This window comes from Lingula anatina, chromosome 3, assembly GCF_051362555.1.
Source record: "Lingula anatina isolate TDL-2025a chromosome 3, LinAna3.0, whole genome shotgun sequence".
Taxonomy (NCBI): domain Eukaryota; kingdom Metazoa; phylum Brachiopoda; class Lingulata; order Lingulida; family Lingulidae; genus Lingula; species Lingula anatina.
In genome coordinates, this window is record NC_141769.1 from 6,954,347 (window position 1) to 6,982,129 (window position 27,783).

At 36.8% G+C, this 27,783-nt stretch overlaps 2 protein-coding genes across 10 annotated transcripts in view; one reads left to right on the top strand and one right to left on the bottom strand.

Moving 5' to 3' along the window:
* The window catches only part of LOC106169163 (podocan-like protein 1), a 51,004-nt gene extending 24,935 nt beyond the window's left edge, over window positions 1-26,069 (top strand). For 4 of the 8 annotated variants that reach the window (XM_087009703.1, XM_087009704.1, XM_013548537.3 and 1 more), the window contains one exon: window positions 21,915-26,069. In XM_087009703.1, coding sequence (XP_086865829.1) covers window positions 22,097-24,454 — 2,358 coding nt within the window. In that variant the 5' untranslated portion in view covers window positions 21,915-22,096 and the 3' untranslated portion in view covers window positions 24,455-26,069. Of the gene's footprint in view, window positions 1-14,380; window positions 14,481-14,646; window positions 15,316-16,613; window positions 17,147-21,914 lie in introns of those variants that run through there. The other 4 variants (XM_087009705.1, XM_013548541.3, XM_013548545.3 and 1 more) reach the window with 4 other exon arrangements.
* The window catches only part of LOC106169165 (aspartate--tRNA ligase, mitochondrial), a 79,772-nt gene that overhangs the window by 35,284 nt on the left and 16,705 nt on the right, over window positions 1-27,783 (bottom strand). The gene's annotated exons all lie outside the window — the stretch shown is intronic.

Genomic DNA, 27,783 nt, shown 5'->3' on the forward strand with positions numbered 1-27,783 from the left:
GCAGTGCTGTGCAATAGGTATCCATTACTCCATTACATAATGTGTCTTATGTGTGGGTCTCTTCATACCTTAGAGAGAAGGCTCTCTTTGAAAAGATTTTTGGGACAAAATTCTGGACACTACTGGACCAGAAGAGTTGAGGAAGGGTCTATGAATGTTTAATCTCTGAGACTTGACTTATATAATTTGTGACAAAGAAATGTGGAGTGTCTATAGGTGACTGAAAGGAGGAGGTAGTAATTAGTTTTCCCTCTTTCATTTTATTCTGGATGTGTTATTTTACTCTGATTCTGACTCTTGCTTCTGTTCGACTCCTGTGCATTCTTCCTATTGTTCCTATCATTGTGTTAACCCCACACATTTTTTTACAATCTATATATATATATATCTAAAAGGACAAGATTATAAAATTAAAAATGTATACAATGTCCACTCACACAAAAGGTAATCATTGGTGTCTTGATGCCACCCAAGAATTATTCATTCATCACAAATAAGTTAATCTCCAATGAAGTGTCATTGCAACCAAACATCTACATATTACTTGTGTATCTCTCTCAGTCCACTGATAATACACAATCCTGTTCATTAACATGACTTTATTAGATTTCAAATAGGGCTAGAGGCCAACTGCAAAAAGCTCTCTGCTGTGCTCTATCTTGACAGTTAACTCTGTCAGATTAACTGCAGAGAGAAAATTAAATGAGTAACAGTACTAAAATAGTACTATACTTTCTCTCACTGTGGTACAGGCTTAAGTGGCTGGGGTGGTGAGGGGGGGGGGAGGAAGAGGAGTGTTAGAGTATATATGCATGTGTATATAGATATGTGTATGTGCTTGTGTACATGCATATAAAGCTAGGGTAACAGTCTTATTTATTTAACAAAACTGCAATTTACCCTATGTGTAAAAACATCACTTCTCGCTGGATATGTTAATCTTATCAACCTCCCCACTAATGGCATATACTTAAGGCGTTTTAGGAGGGCCATTACATTGCACATGGTGCTCAGCACGTGCAAAATGAACCCCAGCAGAATTCCTGAACGGGACGTACCAACGTGTCTGTTTTTTCATGCACAATCTTCCCCTGTTTCCATTTAACTCCCTAACAACAAGCATCCGCCGCGAACATACTCTCCCTGTTGAATGTCAGTGCCTTATTCTCGCCTTTGCAACAACATTAACAGAGTGGCCTTAATATTGCAATTATTCTCTTACAAGCTGCTGCACACATTTGTTCAGCTTGTCCAAACAGTTGTATGTTTTGGTGAGTTGGTGGGTGACAGGGTGGGTCTAGTGTTCCTTGGGGGGATATTTGGTACTCCAATCAGCATGCCTTGCTGTCTGGCTGCATGTAACCTTGTTCCATGCTCCACCTGATTTGGCAGTGGCTAAAATATAAAAGGGTGCCACTTGCAGAGGTATATATAACGTTTGGGATGTTAAGTGTCAGACAGTTAAATTCAATGAAAAGTGCAAAGCTAGCAACCTAAATACTACCTGTGCTCCTCTAAGAATTGGTGAATCACTATCTAAATAGATGAGGCATCAAATCAAATTGAATAAGAATACATCCGAGTCCGATGGAATTTTTGAGTTGGAAGAGCTGTCTAAAAGGAGTTTTGTTTTGTATACGTTAATATGCACTAAATACATGCCCATCTCTATAATGATTAATAAATCTTATCACAACTCATATTTTATGAAATAGTTTTCACACAATATTGATATGAACCAAGACACCCCTTTAGTGGACTGCCATATGGCAGATATACATGTACCACTTCTAACAGGCAAAATATTATGGTAGAAAATTAATTCTGAAATTGATCAAATTTTCCACTATACTGCCTTACAGAAAATTCAATATATTCATCCATCTGTATAATAGCCTTCTTTAAACACCTAATTCTCAATGGAATCCGTTTCAGAACGCTCCGGTGCCGTTAATTATTATAGCTCAATATGCTGAAATGGGTCAGAAATATCAGAATGATTTCTCTCGTTTTAAATTCATGCTCCATGGGCTGATATGAATAATGACAAATGAAATGATAAATTTTCAATGCAGATAATATCCCATGCCGAAGTCTCGTCAGTCACTGCCATTTAAATAATTGTCATCATCTGTAATTAATACCCGGGACTTCATTGAAGACTATTGATTTCAGTTTATCTTCTTCATACTCTCTTGCACAAGACTCCCATTTTGCTATATATTTATCTGAGTGCATACTTCTCAGTTAAACATAAATAGCAAAATTATCTGTATCTAGGCTGAGTTAATTATGAAAATTAAATGTTTCAAATAAAATTCTTAAATATGGGACAGCATAGGTGGAAAAATCCAATCAAGTGAGATTTTTAAAATTTATGTAGGGTGTAGGGATAGGATATTAACTGGTATATGCAGATCTATGAGCTCTGTGTCAGGAGACTACTAGGAAACAGGCCATAAACAGATCAAAAGGACATGACGATCTTCGATGAAACTTCATTAATGGTGGAAATGAAATTAAAACTCTTTCATAATAGCATGATGCTCAATTAAGTAAGTCATTATCCAGTGCAGGATATTCACTAATAACCAGAAAGGATATCATTAAACTACTCAAGTTTGAAAACAAAGAACAATGACAGAAGACATAAATACTCTATTAGAGCAATTATTAACTGTTCAAAAGAGAAGTCCATTAACCTTTCCCTCATTTCACCAATAATAATAAAGAGCACGCCTAAAGCGGATAACTCTCCATCACTCCCCTGGCTATCTCTTTTAAGGCAATCTTTCCATGAACTGGCACATTTAAGAGCCAAATTAATACCAGCCAGAACTGATACTTTCAAAGTAATTTCCCCTCAAGAGGCAAAGCCATAGCGATAGAGCATGAGGAGCCGCAGTGCAAATTACTATTTGTGTTACCTAGCTGAGGTATTTAGCCACCTTGTGAGAGAATGGAACAATGCTAAGTACCCTCAATCAATTGATTTGGATCCAAACTACTGAAAAGCCCACTGGAACATGGGGTGTTATGGTGTAAGAAGCTTTACCCAAGAGTAACATTAGTACAACAGGTTAACTGAGGGAGGGGGGTCCTAAATTGACCTTACAAGGGGAGAGCTCTTTCAAAGGGACTTATTTTGGTATGTTTTCTTGGAGTCATTCTTAGGAATTTCTATATTCATGCTATAGGTCTTGTGTTAAGATGGGAATTGTTGCCTAATATATAAAATAATGTTCATATCTAAAATCACAAAATTTACAACATTTCAACTTTTTATCTGACACTTATGCATACTAAATTGTTTTTGATTATTTTTTAAACTAGATAAGATAAGAAAAAAACCATGGAATTTTCTGATTGCCAAACATGTAATCTAATTTTAAAGTGTTGAAATAGTTGTACCAAAAAGAAAGATAAAAAGCTTGAGGGGTCTCTGGAACACACACCTGTAATATACAAACGCACACAAGCACAATAAGCCTTGCAAATTCTTTGCAAAGCAATAACCAACACCTTTTGTCTTCTTAAGTCTCATACAGTGACAGTACAACATTTTCTGTAAACATCTGTAGCATCTCTCAACAACAAGTCAATAACTTATGTCAACCCCTGTAGAACCCCTCAAAGGAACTACAACAATGTATGTTAGCTCCCTTAGTCCAAATACAGCAGGCAGACACGAGGGCAACAATAACAGTTAACATGACTTATAACGAAGTCGGCTGCTACCACCAACCTGGAGTCCCTTACATAGGTGTTCTGTTAATCCCACCAGGTAATCCTTCCTAATCCCACTTCTACATGGGGTATTAAGCACGGGCAAACTTTCGACAGGGCTGTCCAAACAGGACCAAAACTACACTTTTACCTTCTTTAAAATGTGAGACCAGTTACGGCAATGCAGGATTGGGGCTTGATAATGCAAGGTTATGGGCCACAGAGATGTATAACTCTTGATCAGCTATCATTCCTCCAGGTTTTGGTCTTAGAGGTTTTGACTCTTAGTCCCTTCACATGTATATATAGTTTATAAGCAGTAAGTTTCATAAATACATGTGGCTGTCAAAAATTCTTCATACAAGAGCCCTGTACATGGACAGCTAGTTTAAAGCCAATTGCTCATCAATACCTGTGATCTTTCCGAACTGTTGATCTGTGCAGAGCTCAATGTTGTATTTCTAGCTCCTCCACCTCGACTTTGACGCATGCCGCTTCGTAATCCCGAGCCTACATTTCAATAATGTTTGTCATCAAATGGCTGTTTCTGTAAGTGTAAGAGGAATGCAACAGTTTCACCTTGTCATGCAATACTTCAGGTTTTATATTTGTGGTGTCTCTGCATGTATCACTCCAAATTGATTGAAGAATGGTGCTTTTTTTACACCCTTTACCATCTTTTCCGATTAATTGTCATTTATTCTGTTTTGGAAACCCTTAATTGTGAGAGAGTGAATATTCCGATTCATCTTTTTGTGACATCACATAAAATCTATGTCAGCAAGATTTTTTTTACTTGATTTTTTCCTTTCACAGCTGAAAACAGCATCATAAGGAAAAGCAAGCATAAATTTTGAACTGACAAAAGCAAACTGCACCCATTTACACTTCTACATGGCCATCTGACAAGGATTCCATGTAAAACTGTCACAGCTGAAAGTTTTCAGGGAAATTAGAAGGAAAAAAAACGCTGCCAAATCCAATTAGGCTGTGTTTGTGTATGGCAGTCCTCCTCATTCAGCACTCAAACACTCAATTAACACTCTGTCTATGATTACTGAGAGCTTTAACTGACCAAACAACGAGCTGTGGGGATTAACAATCTCACCTTAACATCTGTTGACCTTTTGGCTGTTTTTTCCTCCAGATTTTTGTGCTGTTAATGGGTAGCTGGTGGAGCAAATCATGCCTAATTATATGCAGTTACGAGGACAGCTTCATAGCGCTTTTAACATGTAAATGTTGAAAAGAATGACATAAATGTATAAATGAGATAATTGAATGTAAATATTTTAGTGGAAATGGGATTAATTAGAATGCAGAGAAACATGGTCAAGCAAGAAGCTTTAGAACTTCTTGGGTCGAGTTACTTTTTTGTTGTTGGGAAAAAATGAGAAAAAATAAGCACGCTAAGGACTTTGGCACATTTTCTACATGACTGCAAACATGCTTTTAGTACTACAAGTCTTGGTAAAACATCCGCATTGCAGTGACAAAAACTAACAACAAAAATAAAACAAAAACATGGTTTAATAATCTTGAAGTGATTGAACTTTTTATTTACAGTCACCATTAGCAAAAATTAACCCAGATGCTGAAAGAGAACACTCCCTTGTCAAGAAAATATTTTTCCACATTTTGATCACATTTTTAGGTGAAAGCCCACCCAAAATGGCATTAAGTGCTTGCATGGGATACAGCTGCCACTTTCTGCCAGATTACGTAAAAGATCTTATGAATCCATAATATTATAAATAATGCAATGACCCTTTTATTTCACGTCCTGATTTCTTCCCAAAACCCATAAAATGCTATTATTTAGTACATTTTTACAGACAAAGTGAAGTTACAAGGAACAAAACACACTAAAATTCATCCCATTAATGCATCAGTACAACAACAACAGCAACAAAATACCATTTCATCTAAGGGTTCACTGAACCATCTTAGCAACTTTACCATGCTGTCTGCATACAGCATCAACTTCACCATTAGATAACACACTCAAAATAGACCCAAGTCAAGAGGGATTTTTTGTCAGAAGTCAGTTGGATGCTCTGTGTATCAACAATATGCAATGAGGCACACGTCTGGGGTCTTTAAAAGACTCAAACTGACTTCAATTTACAGGAATGTCTTTCCTCAACACAGCACTCCATCATCAACAGACATAAACAAACTTGAAACAATTTATAGTCATTATTAAGAAAGCCTAGTACATCATTACCTTAGCTTTCAACCTCTTGTTTGCGCTTTCAAACTCTCGCTTAAGTGGCAACCATACTGAGAGGTATTTTTGCTCTAATGAGAAAAGTTAATTTACTGAATACAGTTCAGCAGTCTGCAACAATGCCAGTAAGTGCTCTATGTCTGCCTGAAGAAATATCTCCCTTTTTCATGTTTCCTAAAGCACTGGCTGGGCATTATGTACGAGTGTTTGTTTTTAAGAGTCTGCTCCTTGATGTATCAGTAACAGTATAATTTTGCATTTAATGAAAAAAAAAAGAAAAAAAATTGATTTGTCACATAATTTCCTGGCAGTTTTACCCCCTGTGATTTAACTTGAAGACTGCATTTTCTGCTCGAAGCAACAACTTATCAGCCCAAGTAGCATACCTTACTGACTCTTAAATTTTTTCGATAACTCACTTTCTGTTGGCAACTTGTTACAAGCATTTCTCCGTCCTCCTCGAAGCAATTATCATAGGGCATTTTCCACATGAGCACACATGGACCACAATTATCCCTGAAACATCTGTCTCCAGGCTCCATCAAAAATCATGCCCCTTTTTTGAAGCAGGATTCAGTTACTGACAAAAAAGAACAACCATCAAGCGAAAAGCCATTTTCCAATTTGTTTTCAAACCATTTTCTCCTAATGATTTCTGTTCAGGATGATAGGGCCCTCTTTAGCTGGGTTGTCGAAGTTTAAAGAAATCTCTAACTTAATGAATTTGCAAGGGCTTATAATTATAAACTTTAGCATAAAACATTGGTCTAAACTTTAAGACCAAAAATTAGGTCAAGTTTGACCAAGTAGCATAAATATATCTGACTTGTTTTGTTACTTAAGACGTGGCTATGGCGAAAGACTTACTTATTAGAGTGGAAAATTATGCATTTATCTTTAACTGTAGTAGACCACATTTATCAATGAGTTAAAATTAGTTGACATTATTTTGTGAAACTAACCTCAGTCAAAAGAATAACTATGGTAAATACAGTCTAACTTCAAGCTTCAAAAGTAATTTTTTTGCCTTTCAAGTTAACCTGTTCTTCAACATACCAATTTTTCAGAGGTAGCTCTTAGTTTAATGAAAGGGAAAATTACTAATAGAGTAGCTCTTGATGATCTCTCGGCTGGACGAATTTCTTATTATATTTGTGCAAAAAGGGAATTACTGTAATAGCCACTTAGGGGAGCTATTAAAAAACAATAAACTAATTTCATTGAACTCGTATCAACAAACCACAAGAATAAGCATTTCATACGATTTTCTAATTTAATCGAACATACATTCAAATGACTTCTTTTTATTTTGCTTTCTCAGTATATAACGTTATTCAAAGCTGCTTCCAATTTCATATGTTTGAATCGTTTGCAAAATTGAAGTATCTTCAGTTGCACATGAAAGTCAAACACAAAATTATCAGTGTTCTAGAAAAAGCAGAGGTCCCCCTCTCCAATGTCTCAGTCTTTGACATCTGCTTGCATGTGACCACATATTACCAGAATACACTACAGTTAACCTAAAACTGTCAAAAGCGGAAATAGGACTGTTTTCCGCATACAGAAAAAGCTCTTCCTTAATCCATAACACTAAATTCAGCAAGTATTTGCAACACAACTGTGTTGTGTCAACTTCTTCCCCATCAACAAATGCTTTCAGCTGCCGTTCCTGTATGTTTTATAAATAATTCGGAATGAAAAAAACAAGCATGCTCCAAAACAAACTGCATGCCCTGAATGTACAGACATTCTGAACTACTTTCTTCTGTTTCATAAAACAAAAAAGTCTGAAATAATATTAGGTGAAGTCATACAACAAACTACCAGTGATATTAATTTGTAATTAGAAAAAAACACCAGATGTACAAAAAAAGATTGCAGTTGCCAGTGTTATTTTCTTTTCTGAGGCACATGAATCTCATCATCTACAGCTACATAACACACAAAGAATATCAACCTTTACCACACTACAATAATACCCTAACAAATTTTGATTAACCGAGGAGCAATATCACTCCTTTTGTAGGTTATGCTTCAACACAGACAAGTGTTACATATACTCATGAATATAAACACAAGTGAAGCCACATACACTCATACATAAACAAGCAAACACATGCACGCGCATGCACAATCACATGCACACAAACACACAAAGCACTGATCTACTAAATTAAAAGAATATATTGGATAATAGAATAGCTAAGATGAGGAATGATACATTTAATGTGATGTTAGTTTTCCTTGTTTTACCACTGGTCACTGTTAACTGTAGTGGACACAGTGGACCCCAGGTGACCGACCCACCTGCCACATTCCAAATAGTAATTCAACTTGGCGACACAACTGTACCGCCATTCATTCAAGGGGCAGAGGCTGATGCATAGGAAATTATTTAACTGACTCTCGCTGTGATTACGACAAATATCATTCTTTGACAGCATAGTCCACTGGTTGTGGCTCGGATCATTTCCACAATTATTAACCTAGATGTTAGACTCTACTGCTGAGCTCACTAATCAGCAGTTCAGGACCTAAATAGTCACCATTTCCAGAATTCAGAAAATAAAAGAAGTCAGTCATCTGCCATTTTGTCCAAGTTTTTAAAAAAGCAAAACACTTTTTTATCTTCATTAAGTTGGGAAAATGACAATGCTTTTCCAAGCTTTTCTTTCAAAACTGCAGTGTATAAATCTTATGATGATGAATTATTATCACCGTATAGTGTAGTTCACTGTTATATTGTTGTGAAGTATAGAATAACATAATTTTAGAACAAGTACGGAAGTCAAACATCTTGACCAACCACTTGCTGTGGAATTACAGGAAAACACCATTCCAGAGCCTGTTAGTCAACTTCTTAAGAAAACTCTCACTGAGTGGTTGTTGTAAAAATTAAATTCCGGTGCCCAAAATCGCATCACGCTCTCACCAGGGTTCTCCAAACTTGTACTCCGTGACCCCCGGAGCTGCTTATCCCTGTGACTATTTACTGGTCACACGGGTCACCCTCGCCTTTCATCTCTGACCCCTAGCTTGTCGTCCCTTTAGCAGGATCAAGAGCAGGGATAATAGGACCAATTACCAGAGTCGTGCAGTGATCTATAGTTTTCTGACAGTCGTCTTGGGGTTGGTATGTCGAGGCATACCTCACACTAAGCTCCCTTCAGAAATAAAAAAGGTCGTCTTTTTAGTAATCCCTGAGCACATGTTTCGTATCAAAGATCAGATCGCTATGTTCCCTTCAGGGAATCCATAATACAACTTTGTGGTCTTTTAAGTAATTCAGGCTACACATGTTTCATATCTGAGATCTGATCAGTGATAAGAATTAAAAGAGTGAGAGGAAATACACTGTAGGCCATGGATATGTCGTAGATTATAAGGACATTGCTCTCCCAAGATTGTGACAGGTCGAGTTGAAAAATTCTTTCATGACAACCTACAGAGTGTATGTGATGTGTATTTTGTAGGAAAGAAGCCATCTTTTGTTTAAGAAATCCATCATTTGAGTCATAAAGAAAATGAAGTGCTTAGATTCAAATAAAGTTGATCAGGTGGGATCTTACCACATACATGAACACACATAATTAGTCAGAAAAAGTTTTTTAATGGATATGCTTATGTAAGTATATCACTTATGCTTCTTAAGAAATCCAATGGGTATCTTCCTCTATCTGTTTCCTAACTGTGCAGGATAAAAGACATTACCATATGCCTGTAGACAAGAATTTCTAAAGGGGGATTCTTTTTCTGTAAAAGTGCACCTTTTTTATCCACTTAGTTGACCCAACCTGAGAAATGGCCAAAAAAAATGATATATTAATTCTGAGCAGACCTTTTTGGCTAAAAAGGTGGTTCTTTAGAATTCCTGGCCCCCCTCCTCTTTCCTATGGGGCTGATTACCAGTGACATGATATCATTATTTACAGCATACACATCCTGACCACTTGAAAATGAACAGAACATCTAATTTAAAACAGGAAGAAGCCTGTCTGACAAGATAAAGGAACTTGCCAGTTTAGAAGGAAAGTCATAAAACATATCACTAGCAATAATGGCAGATAATTCCAAACCTGAAGTGACTGATAACACCCGATAAAAGAAAATGCCAGAAACGTAGAGCAAAGGATAGATAATTTTTTAGAGTCTGACCTAAGATCTTTACACTGGTATGCTTTGCAGCTGGTCAGTGTTTGAATGGTCAACTGAGGTCAGATTGGAGTTGAAGATGACCAGTGCACCCTGACTGTCACAATGTGTTTTCATTTTTTTTTTCTTCATTAAGGATCCATTTTTTAGGAGGGGAGAGCAAACTAAACAAATTATCTTCTAAGCAATAAGTATCCGTTCCTCTCTATCTCTCTCTCAGTTATCAGACAGAGGTCAACTGGGGTCACATTCCAGTGCATAAATCACACTCTTCCCCCTCCCCCCTCTGCTTTACCTGTGTATGAAGTGTGCCTAGGTGCATGCAACAGCAGCATACCTCACCTGGCCAGAACAATGACATTATTTTAGTCCATCAATTTAATGAGAAGTGTTATCTCGGTCTAACCTGTTATTTCCTAGAACTTATCCTATCAAGTCGTTTCCATTCATAATGCTTACTGGACATCATGATATCCTCTCATACATATACCTGGCCAGGGCCCAATAGGATTCTTACTGTTATTAGGGAGGGGAGGGATTCTAGGCTCTAACCCCCCTTTTCCCACGTATGTACAGACTTAAGACTTGCTCTGGGTGCCATCCCCTCATATTCTGATCTATTCATTGTTTGATACAAAGCTCTCCCCCCCCCCCCCCTCCCCAACACACGAGGGCTGTCCTCGGGTAAATTTATGAATATGAGCCAGGCGTGTGTAAAACTAATTTTATCACAATTGCTTTTACACGTGACCCTGCCCTCTGTCCAGTTAGGTAGGGGCAGACACACTTCATACTCACTTTAAACACTACCTCACTGTCTTCTCTAACAATATCATTCACTATTATCACCCTGCACATCACATTGGTATGTATTTAATGCTAATTAAATAGGCACTGCCCCCTTATATTTTAGATAGACAATTGTGCACTATTTCTGTTTGAAGTAGCCTAACTGTGGATCATTTGTTAGGGGAAGCTTATAATAACACTGAACATATCATAATCTGCATAATGTCCCAGCTTCTGTATTAATTGTCAATTAAAACTGCACTGCCTTCTTATATTTTAGATAAGCAATTGAGCATATTGTCCTCTTTATTTAGCTCAGTGGAACACCTATAAACTGACTTACTATGGACTTTATAAATTTTTCTTTTATATTACATTCTTCTTTACATTATTTGTACTTGTACATGTATACCATTCTGTACTAAAATAATGTGTAGAATAGAGGGCTTGAAACATACCATGTACAAATTAGACCTGAATAAACCATAAATCTCGTTATAATGCACCCCCCCCCCCCCCCCCGCACCTTTCCTGAGAAACTGCCCTGTTCATCTAACCCATGACTTTGATGATATTTGTGATAACTTCAATCAATATGAACTGTACCTGTGCCAATATGTATCTTTCTACCGACTGACACCGTGCCAGTGCATTTTTAACCCGTAAAACATGTTCCACAACATGCACTCCTATATCGCACACATCGTGATTAAGTGGATTATGAAATGTGTGATACTCAATTTTTTCAATGAAAAATACAAATTCATCAATACAGTAAAATATTCCGCGTCCAAACCCAAAGCATTTAATCAATGCTATCCAGTGAGAGAGTGCAGACGAGATGCCATTCATAACCACTGAGAATTGATATCATCTAATATTTATCATGATCTTTAAAAACTGCCACAGGAGATAATTATCAATCCTGGAAACATAAGGCAACAAGGAGTTTGAACTTTTCTCACATGCTGAGCCTGTCACAAACACGTCCTTCAATTCCTCAGTCATGACAGGATTTTAACATTCCTGAGCAACTTTACTTTCTTTATCAGTGCTTTCACTTGAATATATAGTTAATGTATTTCAATGCAGCAAAATGTGGTGCAAAGTATTGGTCTGACAAGTGCCTAATAACAACTCATGATCTGAGATTAATTTAAATGCTAAATTATAATATAACAGTATTTATAATAATAAATGTAGGATATATAAATAACATGCATGCACTGTGAGAATCAAAACCTTAAATGGACCTTTCCACACTAAATGTGTATTACATAATCCCATTTAATGTCTCATTGCCGATGACTCCTTATTAAAGGCATGTCATATATAACAATGCACAGGTAGCTATTCATATAGTATTTTTCTACCAGTTGATGTGTATATTAATGCACAGGTTGTAGAAAGGGACAGATAGATAACTCGCCTGAAGGAAATTGTCCTCACCGACAGTAATAACAGAAACAGACACCCCTGCCTCAATGACGAGAAATGTCATATATCTTTACATTTGTACATCAAAGAATGGGTCTTTCATCACATTTAGACAGTGACACTGATAAAATGTCCTCACTCTGTCATGGTTGAAGACACAAATAACATTGTGTCAAAATGTCAGATATTTTTATTTGGCGTATATGTTAAGCAAATCTAGATTGAAATAAATCCTAAGGACAAGGTTGTCCATGACATCAAACGTAAATATGTGTGTGGACAAAGATAGATGATGATTTTATGCCCACCATCCCATCATGAGCATTTGAAATGAAAGGGTAAACTATTTTTAACCACATCTAAAGGTATATTTCACATGAGCCTTGTTTTGATATTATCAAGAAAGGTTTTCCTATTCTTCAAATGTCTATGTAAACCATCATCATTAGTTGACACGGTCATTTGTTTTTGAAGACCGATTGTATCCGGCATTGTTGTTGATATGGAATCTTCCCTCTTTGAGTCAGTCCTTGATGGATTTTGTAGTGAGGTAGTTATGCAGATTGTTTGTGGAAAACACAGGGTAGATATTGTAGAAGTTTTTATACCCCCTATATGTACATGGAGATGAATTTTGGCTATAATAGCTGAATGATTCCATAAATTAAGCTTTAAAATGTCATTTCCCTCATTTTTCTTCACCTGTCTCTAATTCTCCTCCCTAATGGCCAATGACTGACAGGCGAGTTGATCTACAATCTGTGCTACCCCCCATTTCTCTCTCTCTCTCTCTCTCTCTCTCATGATATAATTATACAGCAGCAGGCACTGTTGAGTAATAGCACAAAAAAAAAGATTCCACAATAACATGAAGGACAGCCATTAGAGGTACATCAAGTTCCTCCATGTGACCAGAAGTTCTATCCCTCTTTGAGCGGGATCAGTATCACAATTAAAAGTTTTCATTCACACTTGTGATTGACAAGCAATTTTCTTCCTCTATTTTCTAAAGAACTAAAGTCCCCCATCCAACCACAGTGCCATCATCTGGGTGTCACATTAAGAGACAAGCCATGATTGCTATCAGTTAATTCTGAATGACTTCAGTTTGATGCAAGTTGATATGTCCATTCCACTGGCTAGTTAACTTTGCAGAGATATTGACTTATTTAGAGAGCATTCTCAACGAATTAAGCCAGGCTTTACAAAGCCGGTGACCTAAAAATGGCGGACGTACATGAAAGAAAAACCGCCTAATCTTTTAATAGTCTCTCCGCCTCCCCACACGTCGTCCCTGCGGGGTACAGTAATTAAATTGCGTCTCCGTTCGCCATGCGGAAGCTACCTAAGAAATATTAAGTGCGCATGCTCATCAGTTAAACTCGTGGTGAAGAAAGCATGGCGGCTGAAGGCGATCGAAGGAAAAAAGCTCTTCTGTTCTATCATCTTTGAAAACAGAGACGAAAAAGGAATAATTTGGCCCGTAGAGCAGCAATGAATCGACTATCTATGGAGATAATATCACCAGAGATATTCACGGAAATATTAATGTTCGGAGCCGAGATTTAATTACTGTACCACGCAGGGACGACGTGTGGGGAGGCGTGTGAGAGGCGGAGAGACTATTAAAAGATTAGGCGGTTTTTCTTTCATGTACGTCCGCCATTTTTAGGTCACCGGCTTTGTAAAGCCTGGCTTAATTCGTTGAGAATGCGCTCTTATTTACTGGGCTATAAGACTTCTGATGTTCAGTGGCTAGTTTCATCGTACAAATTTAACCTTCAGTTCCAGGGAAAAAAATGGTAATGATGAGAAAGATGTTCAATACATCTGAAAGTCTTACTGTATTTAATAAAAAAATGTGCATATTTATATTTGAGCATGTTTATTTGCTCATCACAAATTAGACAAGATAATTTATATGGCAACACATAAAATATGAAAACAATATCATTTCTACATGCTGAGGGTTCACATTTAACACCAACCCCATAGATTGTCACACTTTGAAATATATAAAAATGTCACAATCACTTTTTCATATAGCCAGCATCAGTACAGTGAACAAAAAGGCCATTTGGGTGAAAATGTCCATGGTGTAATGGAAAGTGGTTTGCCAAAGGTCATCATCAGAGATCACTTACAGGTATCACTTACTATCGCATGCAGGCAAAGGTGATATCGCCCAAACCAGGGAGATTTACCTGGTGTCAGCTTACCACCCCCTTTCACAATACAGCATTCATAATTAACCTAACTTCACAACAAAGGTAGGAAAATGTTGTGATTCCTGCTGCATAACCAGCAGGAAAAGTGAGAATGAGACACCGTTTGATCTAGCGGCTGTGTAATCAGTTCTCTCACACATTTTTATGACAAGATTTGGAACGGGGAGATTAACTGTTCGACTCCATGGTGAATTCACACAGGTGAAAATGAAACTGGTTCCAGAACACTCCATTTGTCACACATAATCCCCCATTTTCAACAATCAAGCCGTTGCCAGCCAAGCAGCAGTCCACCTCCATCTGACTACACTCCATTCAATCATGATGCTGGGCTTGCAACTGTCTTTTTACAATGGCAATGAACAGAATGTTTTAGAACCAGCTTATTTCTAAGCTGTGTGAATGATCCATTGGTCTATTGTGGTGACGCCCATATCTCGGCACTAATAACACTAAGGTGTACATAATAATCCCACTCATAATGACAATTTCTTGTACCTGTACAAAAACTAATATATCTCGGGCTGTTAATTAAACCAAACATGAAACCTGTTAACAAATGACAATGCCTAGGATCTGTGGAATCACTTAATGGAGCCTAATGACTATTTCCTGTACCTTCGCATTTCAACTAGCCAATCTAGACTAGACTAGACTAGCCAGAAGATTCCAGCTATTAGCGAATATTTTCTTATCTCTTCTTTGGAAAAAGCACTTAAGGAGATGCGTCCGGGTGTACAGAAGTATGGATAAGTATGTCACTTTTTTCTGAATGAAAATACACCATTGGTGATCCAAAACCAACGCAGTGCTACATTTTATTAGTCCAGTAAGTGAAATAGATTTTTTTTAAATGTCCAGTGCTGTAAATGAATATCAGAGCTGCCATATGCCCACTACCCAGAGTGGACAGGGTATGTAGGTGTTTTAGGACACTGACCATTGACCATAGAAGGGTGTGGTGACTCAAGACAGTGACCAATTAATGTAATGTATGGCATATTGTGAAAATAGCTGACATCAGGAATTTTAGGTATTGTTTTCTTATGCTGGCAGCCAAAACATTTGGCAGCATCTGTCTTGGGAGTCTGTGTTTTTACTGCAATCAAGTGCATGTATGCCCATCATCTCTGTGGCTTGGAGGGATTTCTCTCTCAAAGTTGGAGGTAAAGAAAAAGTAAGATGGATTGAGAAATTTCTAGAGGGAATGAGAGACAAGGCTGATTTGAAAGCATTCTAGTTTTATCAAAATTTAATTGAAGATTGAGTATGATCAGCAGACATGTAAAGTAAATATTCTAGAGAGAAGGAGAGAGGGAGAGAGAAGGAGATGGAGAGAGAGAGCGAGGAAGGAAGAAAGCTGATCAACAGCACTTAATGACTCTCCTGCAAAAATTTTAATAGCAGTCGCCTGGGTCATCTGACCATCAAGTGGACACCCATCCTAGCATGCTGTCACTCCATGTAACAAATGATTATACAAAATGGCATGTTATATTATTCCCATTATGGCCATACAGTAGGTAAAATTCAGCACCACTTGAGCATGCCTGACATACCTAGGACCCCCAGCTCCATCATACTTAACCTCATACAATATGAAAATATCATCCATCATTTCAAATGTGAAATTAAGATAACGTACAGGCCTGCTCCATAATTTTCTCAATAAAATTGGATAGATTGCATCTGTGACAAAACGCTTGAATGTGAAATCATGTTAAGGTGCTGCAGGGGGTTTTAATCAACTGTTACATCACTGTGTGTCAGTGTCATACTGTTAGGAGACTAAGGTGAAGGGCTGAGGACAAGTAAAACTGAGAAATATGTTGCAATTGTCAGAAATAAAATATCAAAATATTAATTCTTTTATAAGTTACTTCTTATTACAGAATTTTAACTAGTCACACATTGCAGGTAATAAAGTACATTATTTAATCAGGAAAGGATGTTGATTTGTCCATTTGCTAAGAAGTCAAGATGAGCACACAGGCATAAGCTTATATAACTACACAATATCTTCTTTTATAAAATGAAATCAAAAATGGAAAGTGAAAAAATGGAGGGACTGGTACGAAATCCTTGGTTCTTATGCTTTACAAAGACAGGTTTGATTGACATCAGCCCTAAGTAAACCTTAGTAAGTTTGTGCCCTGGCACAGGTATAATTATGAGACCACCTGGATTCAAGAAGAGAAATCAGGCATGCAAAGGTGCATGTTAGTCCGTCAGTCAGTCGTCAGCCATTGGGACAGTCCAGATCCATGCTGGTGGTCAGTGATGTTTGTCCAAACTGTGGACAAATTTACCAATGCTAATGTTGTAACTTGGGCAAACAGCAGTGTAGAGAGAAAGTAAACTTCCAAACAGAGTCCAAGGCGGTTTTTAATTGGAAGAGGACAGCTTGGATAAATATGGGCTTTGTTTTCAATGGATTTTCTTCCTGATGTTGTTCCCATATCTTCAAAAGAGATGCACACTGACTTGGGTTTATCATTCATTCAGAAGATTTTGCGGTGTTAAGTGGAGTAGGCGGACCCTTTAATGAACACAGAGCGGGCCCCATAGAGCAAGCGTTCTAAAGGTAAAGTAGTTTTGAGTCGGTGGTAGATTGTATCAGTCTTCATGGCACAGGGGGAAGGCCATTTAAAAACTGATATCAAGATTAAAAAGTTCATAGGTTACCATAAGAAGTAATGTCTAATTCAGTTATCAGGTATTTGGACCACTTTAATAACCATTTTAACCACCAAGTTTAACTGTTGCTGGCATGCTGCATAGTGATAATGAAAGTAAATGTATGGATAGGAGAAAGGGACACTTTAGTGTGGCAAACAGAAGCCAGTTTTCATTTTTCCTTTTTTATGTTTTAAGAAAAGTTGATCTTTTTATTTATTTATCATTGACCAACATTACTGTCTCCAAATCAAAAATTAAACATCTTTATTCATAAATTCTATAATTGCCTTAATTTTATCATTTTTCTTTCCCTTTGGTATAACTCAAGTACAGGTTTACACTGAGAAAGAATAAAGTAAGGCAAAAATTATGTGAGTTTGATAAAATAAGGAACATTTCTTATTTAAAACTTAAGTACATGGTGAAATTTTATACCATCAATTAGTTTTTTCTACTCCTACTTGAGTAACTAGTCTTCCCAAATAGAATATATGAAGACAGATCAGTGGTGACATGGTATTTCATCCATCTATGCAGAAAGAGAAAAAATATAAGAATTATATTCAAACAAACAGCTAAAAAGCTCAAGGGACTATTTAACCAGTAGTTAACCATATGTGATAGAAGTGAAGCATATATGGCTTTATATCATGGGCATTATGATGCAGAAAATCAATAGGCCCTAGCTGATAATAATTTGACTGATGTCTATATACCTATAACTTATTGGGGCAAATTCTACATAGCAGGATCGAGCAGACTGAACTTTCTGGATGTAAGCCAGTGTATTTTGTTTATCTCCTTCTCATGTCATTTTTTGGTCATTCAACTCTTCCAAATTATATACAATTTTAGTTGCTGAATTTTTCGAGTATTATTTTGCCTTAGTTTTATGTAGGCAAGGAAAAAAATGGAGCATGCATGTAAAGATAGATGCCATATTAACCTCAAAAAGTACAGTTAGATAGGTAGCATGGCGACTTTGTTTACCAAGGTTTGGAACAGAAAATGTTACTCACTAAGGATACAGCAGGATATCTTAGGAAAATACTCCCGTATCTACTACACAGCATGGAGTTTACATTTTCTCTCAAATGCCAAACAAGAGTTGCAAGGGTATTTCTAGACATCCCTGCTTTTGTTGTGGATTTAGAGATGTTGTATCATTCTTTCTTTTTTTCTTTCTGTCTTCCTTTCTTTTTTTTATTTTCAATTTTTTTAGTTGCTCTCCTCACTTGCTTATCCCTACAGAATAGCATGTATATAGTTTTATAATATTTCTCTATCTCCCTCTTTCCCTCCCCCCCCCCCCCCCCCACCTCTCTCTCTCTCTCTCTCTCTCTCGTCTCTCTCTTCCTCCACCCACACAACACCACCACATATTTTGTCTATTGTACTTTACAAGACCAACATGTCACAGCCATGGGATGTATTTCAACCTACCGCTTGGCTGTTTTTGCAATATTACCTCATGTTGTGTTAAAATTTGCAGCAATAATGGTATCAGGTTTATCAACCACATGCCATATTGTTGGAAGAACCCAAAACTGAAAGCTTTCAGATCTAGTGATTAAGAAAAAATAAAAAAAACTCAAGACATGCTTAAGTAGCCCAGTTAAAGTAGTAAAATGAAGGTCCATTTAAAGACCTGTCACACACATTACTACTCCCAGCCAACATTGGACTTTCATAAAATAATTAAGACATCATTTCTATCAGCCACTGAATGAGGATAACCTATACACAGTATTGATTGTATTAAAGGAGATATGAATGTGTTGGATGAGACCAGTTATTCTTATAACTGGCATAGTGCTGTTTTAATGAGATTGGGAACATGTATAACTAATTGCTTAATGTTCTTCAGGGGTGGTATGACGAGTGTCCATCATGATGTGTCAAAATCTAATATGAACCTCCTTGGGGGCCACAATGTGTTTTGGAATGAAAATGTTTATCTAAAATGTGTAAACCAATCAATCGAACATTTATTTACTTTTTCTTGCACAAACAAAATATTTAAATAAAAAACAAATAATATTACACTTAACTTCAGAATGACGTAAAGGGGGAAAAAAAAGCAAGTCACCTGCCATTATTAAGAGCCAAAGGCACAACCAAACAAGCAAACAAAAACTGTATTCAAAGTGCACTTGTACTGGCATCAGCCACCGTGAGGAAAATTTCATTTTGACAATCATATTAAGCATATCAAACTATTTTACCATTTTTTTTTTCTTTGAAGAGCATCTAGCCACCCTCGTAGTGGCATGACCACCCAGCCAGTGACAAAAAAAAGCCACCATTAATTTGCCCAAGTCAAATATGTGATCCACGCCACTGATAACTTGTCAGTTGGCGAGTCAAGGGTCTATAAAAACAACAACTACCTTTAATGAAACCAAAACATCTTAAGATAAAAAAGAGACGTCATTACAATCCCACTATGGCTGAAATTATACTTTTCATGGTAATCATAGATAAGACACATGGCACTTATGCTTTTAAAAGTTGAGATTTCCTACTGAAAGATTTTTCATGTTTCCTCTTGAGTTCAAGTGGACAGTAAGGGTTTGGTCTATAGACAAGTAATAGTCATATCTACCTCAAAGGAATGCAGCACTTAGCCTGGTTATATTGGCATGCTTTAATAAGAGGTTATGGTATATTTAGGGATCGATTAAACAGAGCGTTTTACCTAAATAAAAGACTTTTTATAAGTAGTAGGGAATAATGAGTATGGTAGGATCAGCCATTTGCAAAATTCATGTCATTTTATCTTTTCTTTAATGTACCGCCACAGAATACCGAAAAACAGCGTGAAAAGGCTACCTGGGTCAAATCAGGCAGGTAACTTAAACTAAGTGACTTCCAAACAAAGATATAAACCCAAAACACAATAGCTTTACATGGCCCTGTTGTCCCAGACTAATACAGACATTATCATTAAAAGACCTTGTAAAAATACCCCCTCCTTAACCCCCAAGAATACAACCAACATAAAAGACTTCCCAAAACAAATTCCCCCAGTTTTATACAAGCTCTTGCACAAGAGCATTAAGAGGTACCAAAATATTTTCTTTAGCAAGACTTGTCCTATTCTGAAGGTGGAGGGTCTTGATCAAACTAATTTGGAGAAGTCAACAAGCCTTCTGGGGGATGAGTGCACTTCTAACAGAAGTGATACACCATGTTGTAGTACTTCAGGGCAGTGGGCTCATATCACTTATTATGGGTAGAACAGGAACACAATGAAACTGGTCAAAGGCCCAGAGCAACACCATTTTTCGTAAGCATTTTTGGGACGTCCATGATTTACTTTCATGACTCATTTATAAGGAGAACATTTTTATATAACAATTTTTCTGCTCAAATGCTAGAACAATAAAATGCTAAAAGATTGTCTTGATTTTCGCTAAAAATACCAGAAATACCCAGTCGTATTTACTTTTCAGCATGTCAATCATAACTGTTGTTTTTTCTCACAGGGGTTCGTTTTATCTTCAAATCTTAAAGAGTGAACAGTTCAAACTAAATTATTTGAACTTAACAACAACAGATCTGATATTGAACTGACACTAACATTAACGTCAACTCTTTCTACCTCGCTCTCTTTATTTCAGTCTCCATAAAAAACTAAAAAACAAACCTCTTCATATTTTTTCTGTCATGATAAAATGGTACTGTACCCTGTCTCTCAAGTTAAGAGGAGGGCCCACCACTGAGTCTCTGTCGAGGTCTGTAATGAACAGACTGATTTATACCCATGATGGAGCCTTGACTTTGATGCTACGCACTTACGCATCTCGATTCCCCAGGCCCTGACTGCGTTAATATTCTGGTAATACAAAAAAGTCACATTTCAGACACATTAATAGTTCCAAGCTTTTGAAATCTTACCATACTAAATCACCTTTTTTTTCTTAACGAATGTTTTCTCTCAAATTGAGCATTGTTGGGTACCACTTTAATGATAATTCCTCGTGTCTTTTCTGGGGACATAAGCGATGTAGGTCACAATAAATGGAATCCAAATGTACCTTTGAAATATATTCTTTTTTTTTTTCCTTTTAAGTACCTTCAATACTTCACAGCACACACATAAAACTATCAAAGCCTAATTAATCACCATTCCCTTTTATAATAGTCTAAAATATACATTTTCACTGTTCATACTGTTATCAACCATCAGCTGATTTCACAGTCTTACAGCAGGGAGTTCAAGCACCAAGACAGCACCAATGATTCCATCGGGTCCAAAGGCAATGGGCACCTGCAGTTGACTAATATTTTGATTTCAGCAGCTCCATCAATTACCATCCACAGCCACAAGGTTATAAATTGGAAAGCTGAGAGGTTTTATTGCCAAAATAATACGATGATAGCCATTAAATTGGATAGAAGTTTTTTATTTATTACAGCTTACTACCATGTTAGACACCAAGTGTAAAGCCAAAATCAATAAGCTGGATATAGGAACTTAAAGCGAACCACTGCTGAGGCCTTCTCATTACTGTTAATGATTTCTACTAGTACCAAATGACATTCAACCTATAGTAAATGATTTACAAGTTCCGTTTCATTGGGGAAAAATGCTTTTCCTCCTCTTTTTAAGTAGGCCATTAGGTTGTGCTTCATGGCTATTCTCACCATTTCTTTTTGTCTACTTTTAGATGATGTGACAGTCCTGTACTCCATTCATCTTGGAATCTTTACGGTGGGTGAACTGAAAACTGAAAGCCATCTAGTCAATCAATGAATCCCAAGATGGTAAGACTCCCAAAGAAGGACCAGCCATAAAAACCACCCAGAGGAAAGATATACATAAGTCCATCTGTCAAAACTGTGTCTCATCATGTTGAAGATGGCATCATCACAAATTACGATATTGATGCCCTTACTGACCCTGGCTTGTGTTGCTACAGGATTTAGTTTACCAACCAATTCTGAGCAGGGTTGCCCATCCCTGTGCACTTGCTACAAACAGAGCACTGTTATAAGATGTGAGGGCATGCAGATGAAGAAGGTTCCTCTGCTTCCCTCATCTGCAAGATGGGTTTACTTGAACAACAATCGGCTGAATATATTAGGAAACTTTTCATTCGAGGGGCTGCCAAATTTGGAATACATCAACTTGGAAAATAACGGGCTATATCAACTGGATCCCAATGCTTTTGGAAGCGGTTTGAATAAACTCAAAGTACTGAAACTTGGACACAATCTGCTTAAGGAGATACCAGAGGGCTTTTTCCGAAGGTCAACCCAAGTTACAGAACTGGATCTCAGTTATAACACTTTCACAACTGTGCCACATACTTGTATGCAGTATCTCACCCAATTGAAAATCCTCAATGTAAGTTACAATGACATCTACGATCCAGTTCTAAGCTCATCCTTTCAGCACACAACGAAGCTTCAGTATTTGGATTATTCTGGCAATGACATTGTTCGCCTGGCCGGGAATGCATTTCAGGCCATGCTGTGGTGGGACGCCATTCCCAAGTATTTAAATCTGTCCAACTGCAACATTAAATACATAGATTCTGAAGCTTTTGAGAAACTTTACCACCTATCCCAAGTTACATTGTCTGGGAATCCAGGAATTCCCATAGGAACACTCAAAGATGCCATGAAACGGCTAGAAGTTGCTAGTCTCAGAAGACTAGAAATGTCCAATATGAATATAACAGAAACAGCACATATATTCAGTAATCTTGAATTATCCAGCCTGGAGTCATTAGATTTGTCCCATAATCAAATCACTACTATAGGTCAGAGGACATTCTACTTCCTTTCCCGACTCACTGACCTTGACCTTTCACATAATATGATTGGAGCCATAGGTGATATGTCTGGTCTCACTTTGATACAGAGACTGCACCTTTCTAATAACCAGATCAGCTTCTTGGATGAATCAGAAATTGAAACGATCAATACACTGAAGGAGCTTCACCTTTCCCACAATAAATTCACCGATATCAGCAATGCCCCACTACAAGAACTATGGGATCTGATCCTGCTAGATCTCAGTAACAATTTCCTACAGGAGTTTGAAGTCAGTGCATCTCTGGAACATTTAGAACATTTGAATGTGGCTCAAAATGGTCTCACAACACTAGGTACCATTCCTCGGCTGCTGCAGCTAAAATACTTAGATGTAAGTGGCAACAGGTTGTCATTTTTAAGCAGTGAACTCTTCTCCCGAAGCAACCAAATAGAAAGTGTCAACTTCAGCCATAATGCCATTACTGAAATCAATCAAAACGCATTTCTATCTCATGCCCCAAGTGTTATTGACCTATCCCATAATTCCCTGACACGCTTAGAAGATTTTGGTTGGAAGGATCAACAGGTTAAAGTCATTCTTTTGAATAATAACCGTATCATGAGTATGTCTACAACGGCATTACATGGCCTACGCTGGCTCTCAATATTAGACCTAAGCAATAACTCCCTCAGAGACATCTGGTGGGAGAATTTCAAGGATCTTCAGAATCTAAAGACATTGATTTTGAGTGGAAATGATCTGGGCAGTATGCTCAAAACCCAAAATGGAGTAGCACTTCTAAACAGTTTAAGAGGGCTTGAAACCCTCTACCTGGACAAAAACAGTATTGACGAGCCACACGAGGACCTTTTTTATAACCTGACTTCCTTGACGAGACTGGATCTCAGTCAAAACATGATGGAGAACACTTCTTGGAAATTACTGAGCCGTTTACAATCAATAACCCACCTGAACCTTTCATCCAATAATTTCAAACAGTTTGACCCAGAAAGCTTTGAGGGCTTTGGCTCGTTGCAGTCTCTTGACCTCTCACTTAATCCATTTGAGTGCAACTGTGACCTTTTAGAATTCCGTAACTGGCTGGACAGGACTAGTGTCTCTATTGAAGATTTTGATAAAATAGACAGGTATGTCTGCCAGAGCCCTGATAAATGGAAAGGACGCCCTTTGATGTACTTCTACCCTGCTGTAGACTCATGTGGCGAGCTCTTCGACAAGAGGATTATATTTTTAGCAATAGGAGCCATTGGCCTTGTCATAGTCCTTATTGGGGGATTGGTATTTTACAGGCACAGATGGAGAATCAAGAGGCGGCTTGCCCGTCACCAATATGGTGTCATACGCGAGCGTGATAACAATGCTTTACAACTGACACTTCATCAACCCAATGGAAACACTCAAAATGGCGGCAACGTATGGTTGTGATATAGTACTTCTAATGTATTCAAAGTTCCCAAAAGTACCCAATTCATATATGTACAAACTGAACATATCCAAGAGCAACAGACCTGTTTCTCGGTTCTTGTCATGTTCTGTTCCTCTTTTTCAGTGGGTCACAGCTGCTGTGTTGATTGTAAGAACAAGGTTATACTCTGTACATTTTTAGCATGGATTTTTTAAGTTAAAACCATAAAAAATATTCTGTAATTTGAAAGTGTGGTTATGCCAACTTTACTAGACTTTATAAATTGTTCATGATGCATGGACAGCACATTAAAAAACCTGTTAGAATTCAACATGTGGATATTGCACTATGGGTATTTTAAGAAAAAAGAGCAAAACAATGACAAGACCCAGAAAAAAATAACACCCCTGGTATTGTCACATTCAAGTTCCCTAACTGTATAAGAAAGATTTTTTGTAAAATACAAGTTATTATTCAAAGATCTAAGTGGATCAAAGAGTTGCATGTAGTTTTGTATATTTCTACTATCAATGTAAATAGCAATAAGTGCAGGTTGGCTAATCTGCATATTTTGTAAAATGTATATAGATCGTCATATCAATAACCTTGTCAATATTATATATATGCCTATTTATTGAGCAAATATCAGCATGTAATTTTCAAAAATAAGTCTAGGTATGTTTTCCTTTGTCTTTATTTTAGTTTCTTTTCCTATGGTCAATACTTCAATTCAACAGGCATGAAGTTCATGTCACGTTAAATTTGAATATGCTACCCTCGTCAACAGACCTTTTTACAGCATATCATCTGAGGTCATAGCAGTTTTAAACCACTTTGAGTAATGCATTTAAATCAGTAATAATGGCATTGAAAACTTGCAATGTTATCACACACTGCCTTTAACATGGAGATAATAGAGAGAGTTAAAGTAAATGCACTCATAGCTGTGGGTTTCTGCCTTCTGGCCATAGTAGTGTTTTTTTTTTTTTTTTTTCTTTGAAGGTGCATTTTTCTTGTCTTTTTTATCTTGTCAATGTGATTTTGTATCCTGTATATAAAATATGTGATAAGTGGTTTCAATTCAAAATAATAATAATAATAATTATTATGATAATAACAATATCTGTCATATCAAATACAAGTTAATTCTATCATCATTATTAGCTTCAACTCAAATATTTGCTCAAAAACTGAAAATATTCTTCTTTGCCTAGAGAGAAGATTTCATCAAACATAATGCCTTATTGTAAATACATTGCTTTCTGCTATCAATATTTTATTATTTTGAACAAAAATATGTTGACGTTTGTCCATGCTATCTGCCAATTGCTAGGACTTTACATTATATATGTCTGACCACCAGATTCCACAGCCTGGCCAGAAGTTGCTTCAGAATTGTGCACCAACTGGGACTGTGGCCAGTTTTGAGTTAAAAAGTCAACGTGATTAAAAGAAATATGGATTTGTTACCATAATTCAGAGACAATTGCCATACTTAAGCAGCTTTGTCTGGAGAATATTTAATTTGCATCAACAAAAAGCTACATTAAGAGACCTAAAACTTACACAGAAACCACCCATTGCTGTTGTTTATTATTTACTGTTTTTGAATAAACAGGCTGTGCCTAAAAATGACCTTGCAATGCATTTCCTTAATTAAAGTATTTGTTATACAATTAATTGGGGGGGGGGGGGGGGGGGGGAGAGAGAGAGAATGGGGAGATGAGAAAACCTCATAGAGAATATGGAATGTCCCACTTTGTCCTGTGCTGGACCTGCCATTTGAATGTAATTTCTATCACAATTCTATCCATATGAGCAGTATTACTGTTTATTCAATATAGAAGTTACTATGATGAAGCTTTAATGTATGGGAGAGATTGCTTTTTTAAGTGCTCTGTAACTTACAGCACGTGTCACAAACTGATAAAACCTCTCCGGAATTATAAGTACCATTTGCTTTACATGTTTAATGGGGTACAATCCCTAAAGTTGACACATTTCATTTGTTAATGGAAGTCACTACTCAGAGTGATGCTGAAATTTCTGTAAAGTGCAGGAGATTCATTTTTGTTAACATTCAAGGATTTAAACTTATACTTTCTCTATTCATGACAACGGAAATAAGAAAAAAATTGAAAAAAAAAAAAGAAAAAAATTGAGAGTCATTACAAATGACATCTGCCTTCCTGACATTCAAAATATACGTACCAAGCATGGCCTTATTTAAAATTTCTGTGAAATTGTGAGATGTCGTAGCTACCAACTTGCATGCCAAAAAAACTAAGAAGATAAAGACATTAAGTATGCTTCAGATAAACTTCAGCATGAAGGTCTGAATTGCGAAATAAAAGATGCTTTGAAGAACGAAAAAACGAGTGTTTTTTTTTTTCAAATGCATCTGTATTACCTTTCAATAATCTTTTTGGAACAGAAGTTAATTTTCATTCTTGAAAATATTACATCATCATATCCTAATATGTTATATTTGTCAACAAGGATTCAGTGAAGCTGAAGATTTTCAGTACTTGTTTGCCATTTTGGTGGTAAATATGGTCTTCTGCTGCTTCAGTGACATCCATCCAAAATTTCCTTGTTTCAAACATTTCAGCATCTAGTAGAAATGTCTATGGTAAATTGGATTTGTTTTATTGTAACCCATGAATATTTATCTTCAAATGTTTGCTGTTCCTGTATAAGTACAGTTTTGTAAAAAAGCCATAAACTAAGTATGTATCACTGTATTTTTCATGCTTACTTCTCTATAAAGTTTTGATAAAAGCTCAAATTTTGACTCAAACATCACAAAAAAATTTCACAGTAATTCATGCACAAATTGTACAAATGATCCTATCACAGCTTAAAACTAACCTTTACAGAAGGCACAATCTATATCAAAACCAAAATTTCCGATCAATGCAAAAGAAATTAAAGACACACAGCAGCCGTTTTCAGAATCGATACTTATTCATTTATCCCTTTTATTTCTGGTACACTTGTCTCCTTAAATAGACATCAAAAGTTATAAATGTTCTCACTAGAGACAAATTAATAAAGACTGGGGTCTAGGGGCTCCCTTAGAATACTATGACCCTTGCTTTATCTCACATCTGGATATAAATTAAAAGATCGTCTGGTCTTCAAGGCTTTTAAGTCTAAATTGAATGTGGCAGTAACCATCATTTCAATAGTCTCAATAAAATTTATGAGTGCCCAAATTAGATTTTTTTTTCGGATGTTCTGTTCCATGTTTAAATTATAAATGCCAACAAACCCAAATATTTTAATAGTCAATAAGTGAGTTGATACAATGCATTACCATTGTTTAGGCAACATGAGGAAATTGAGT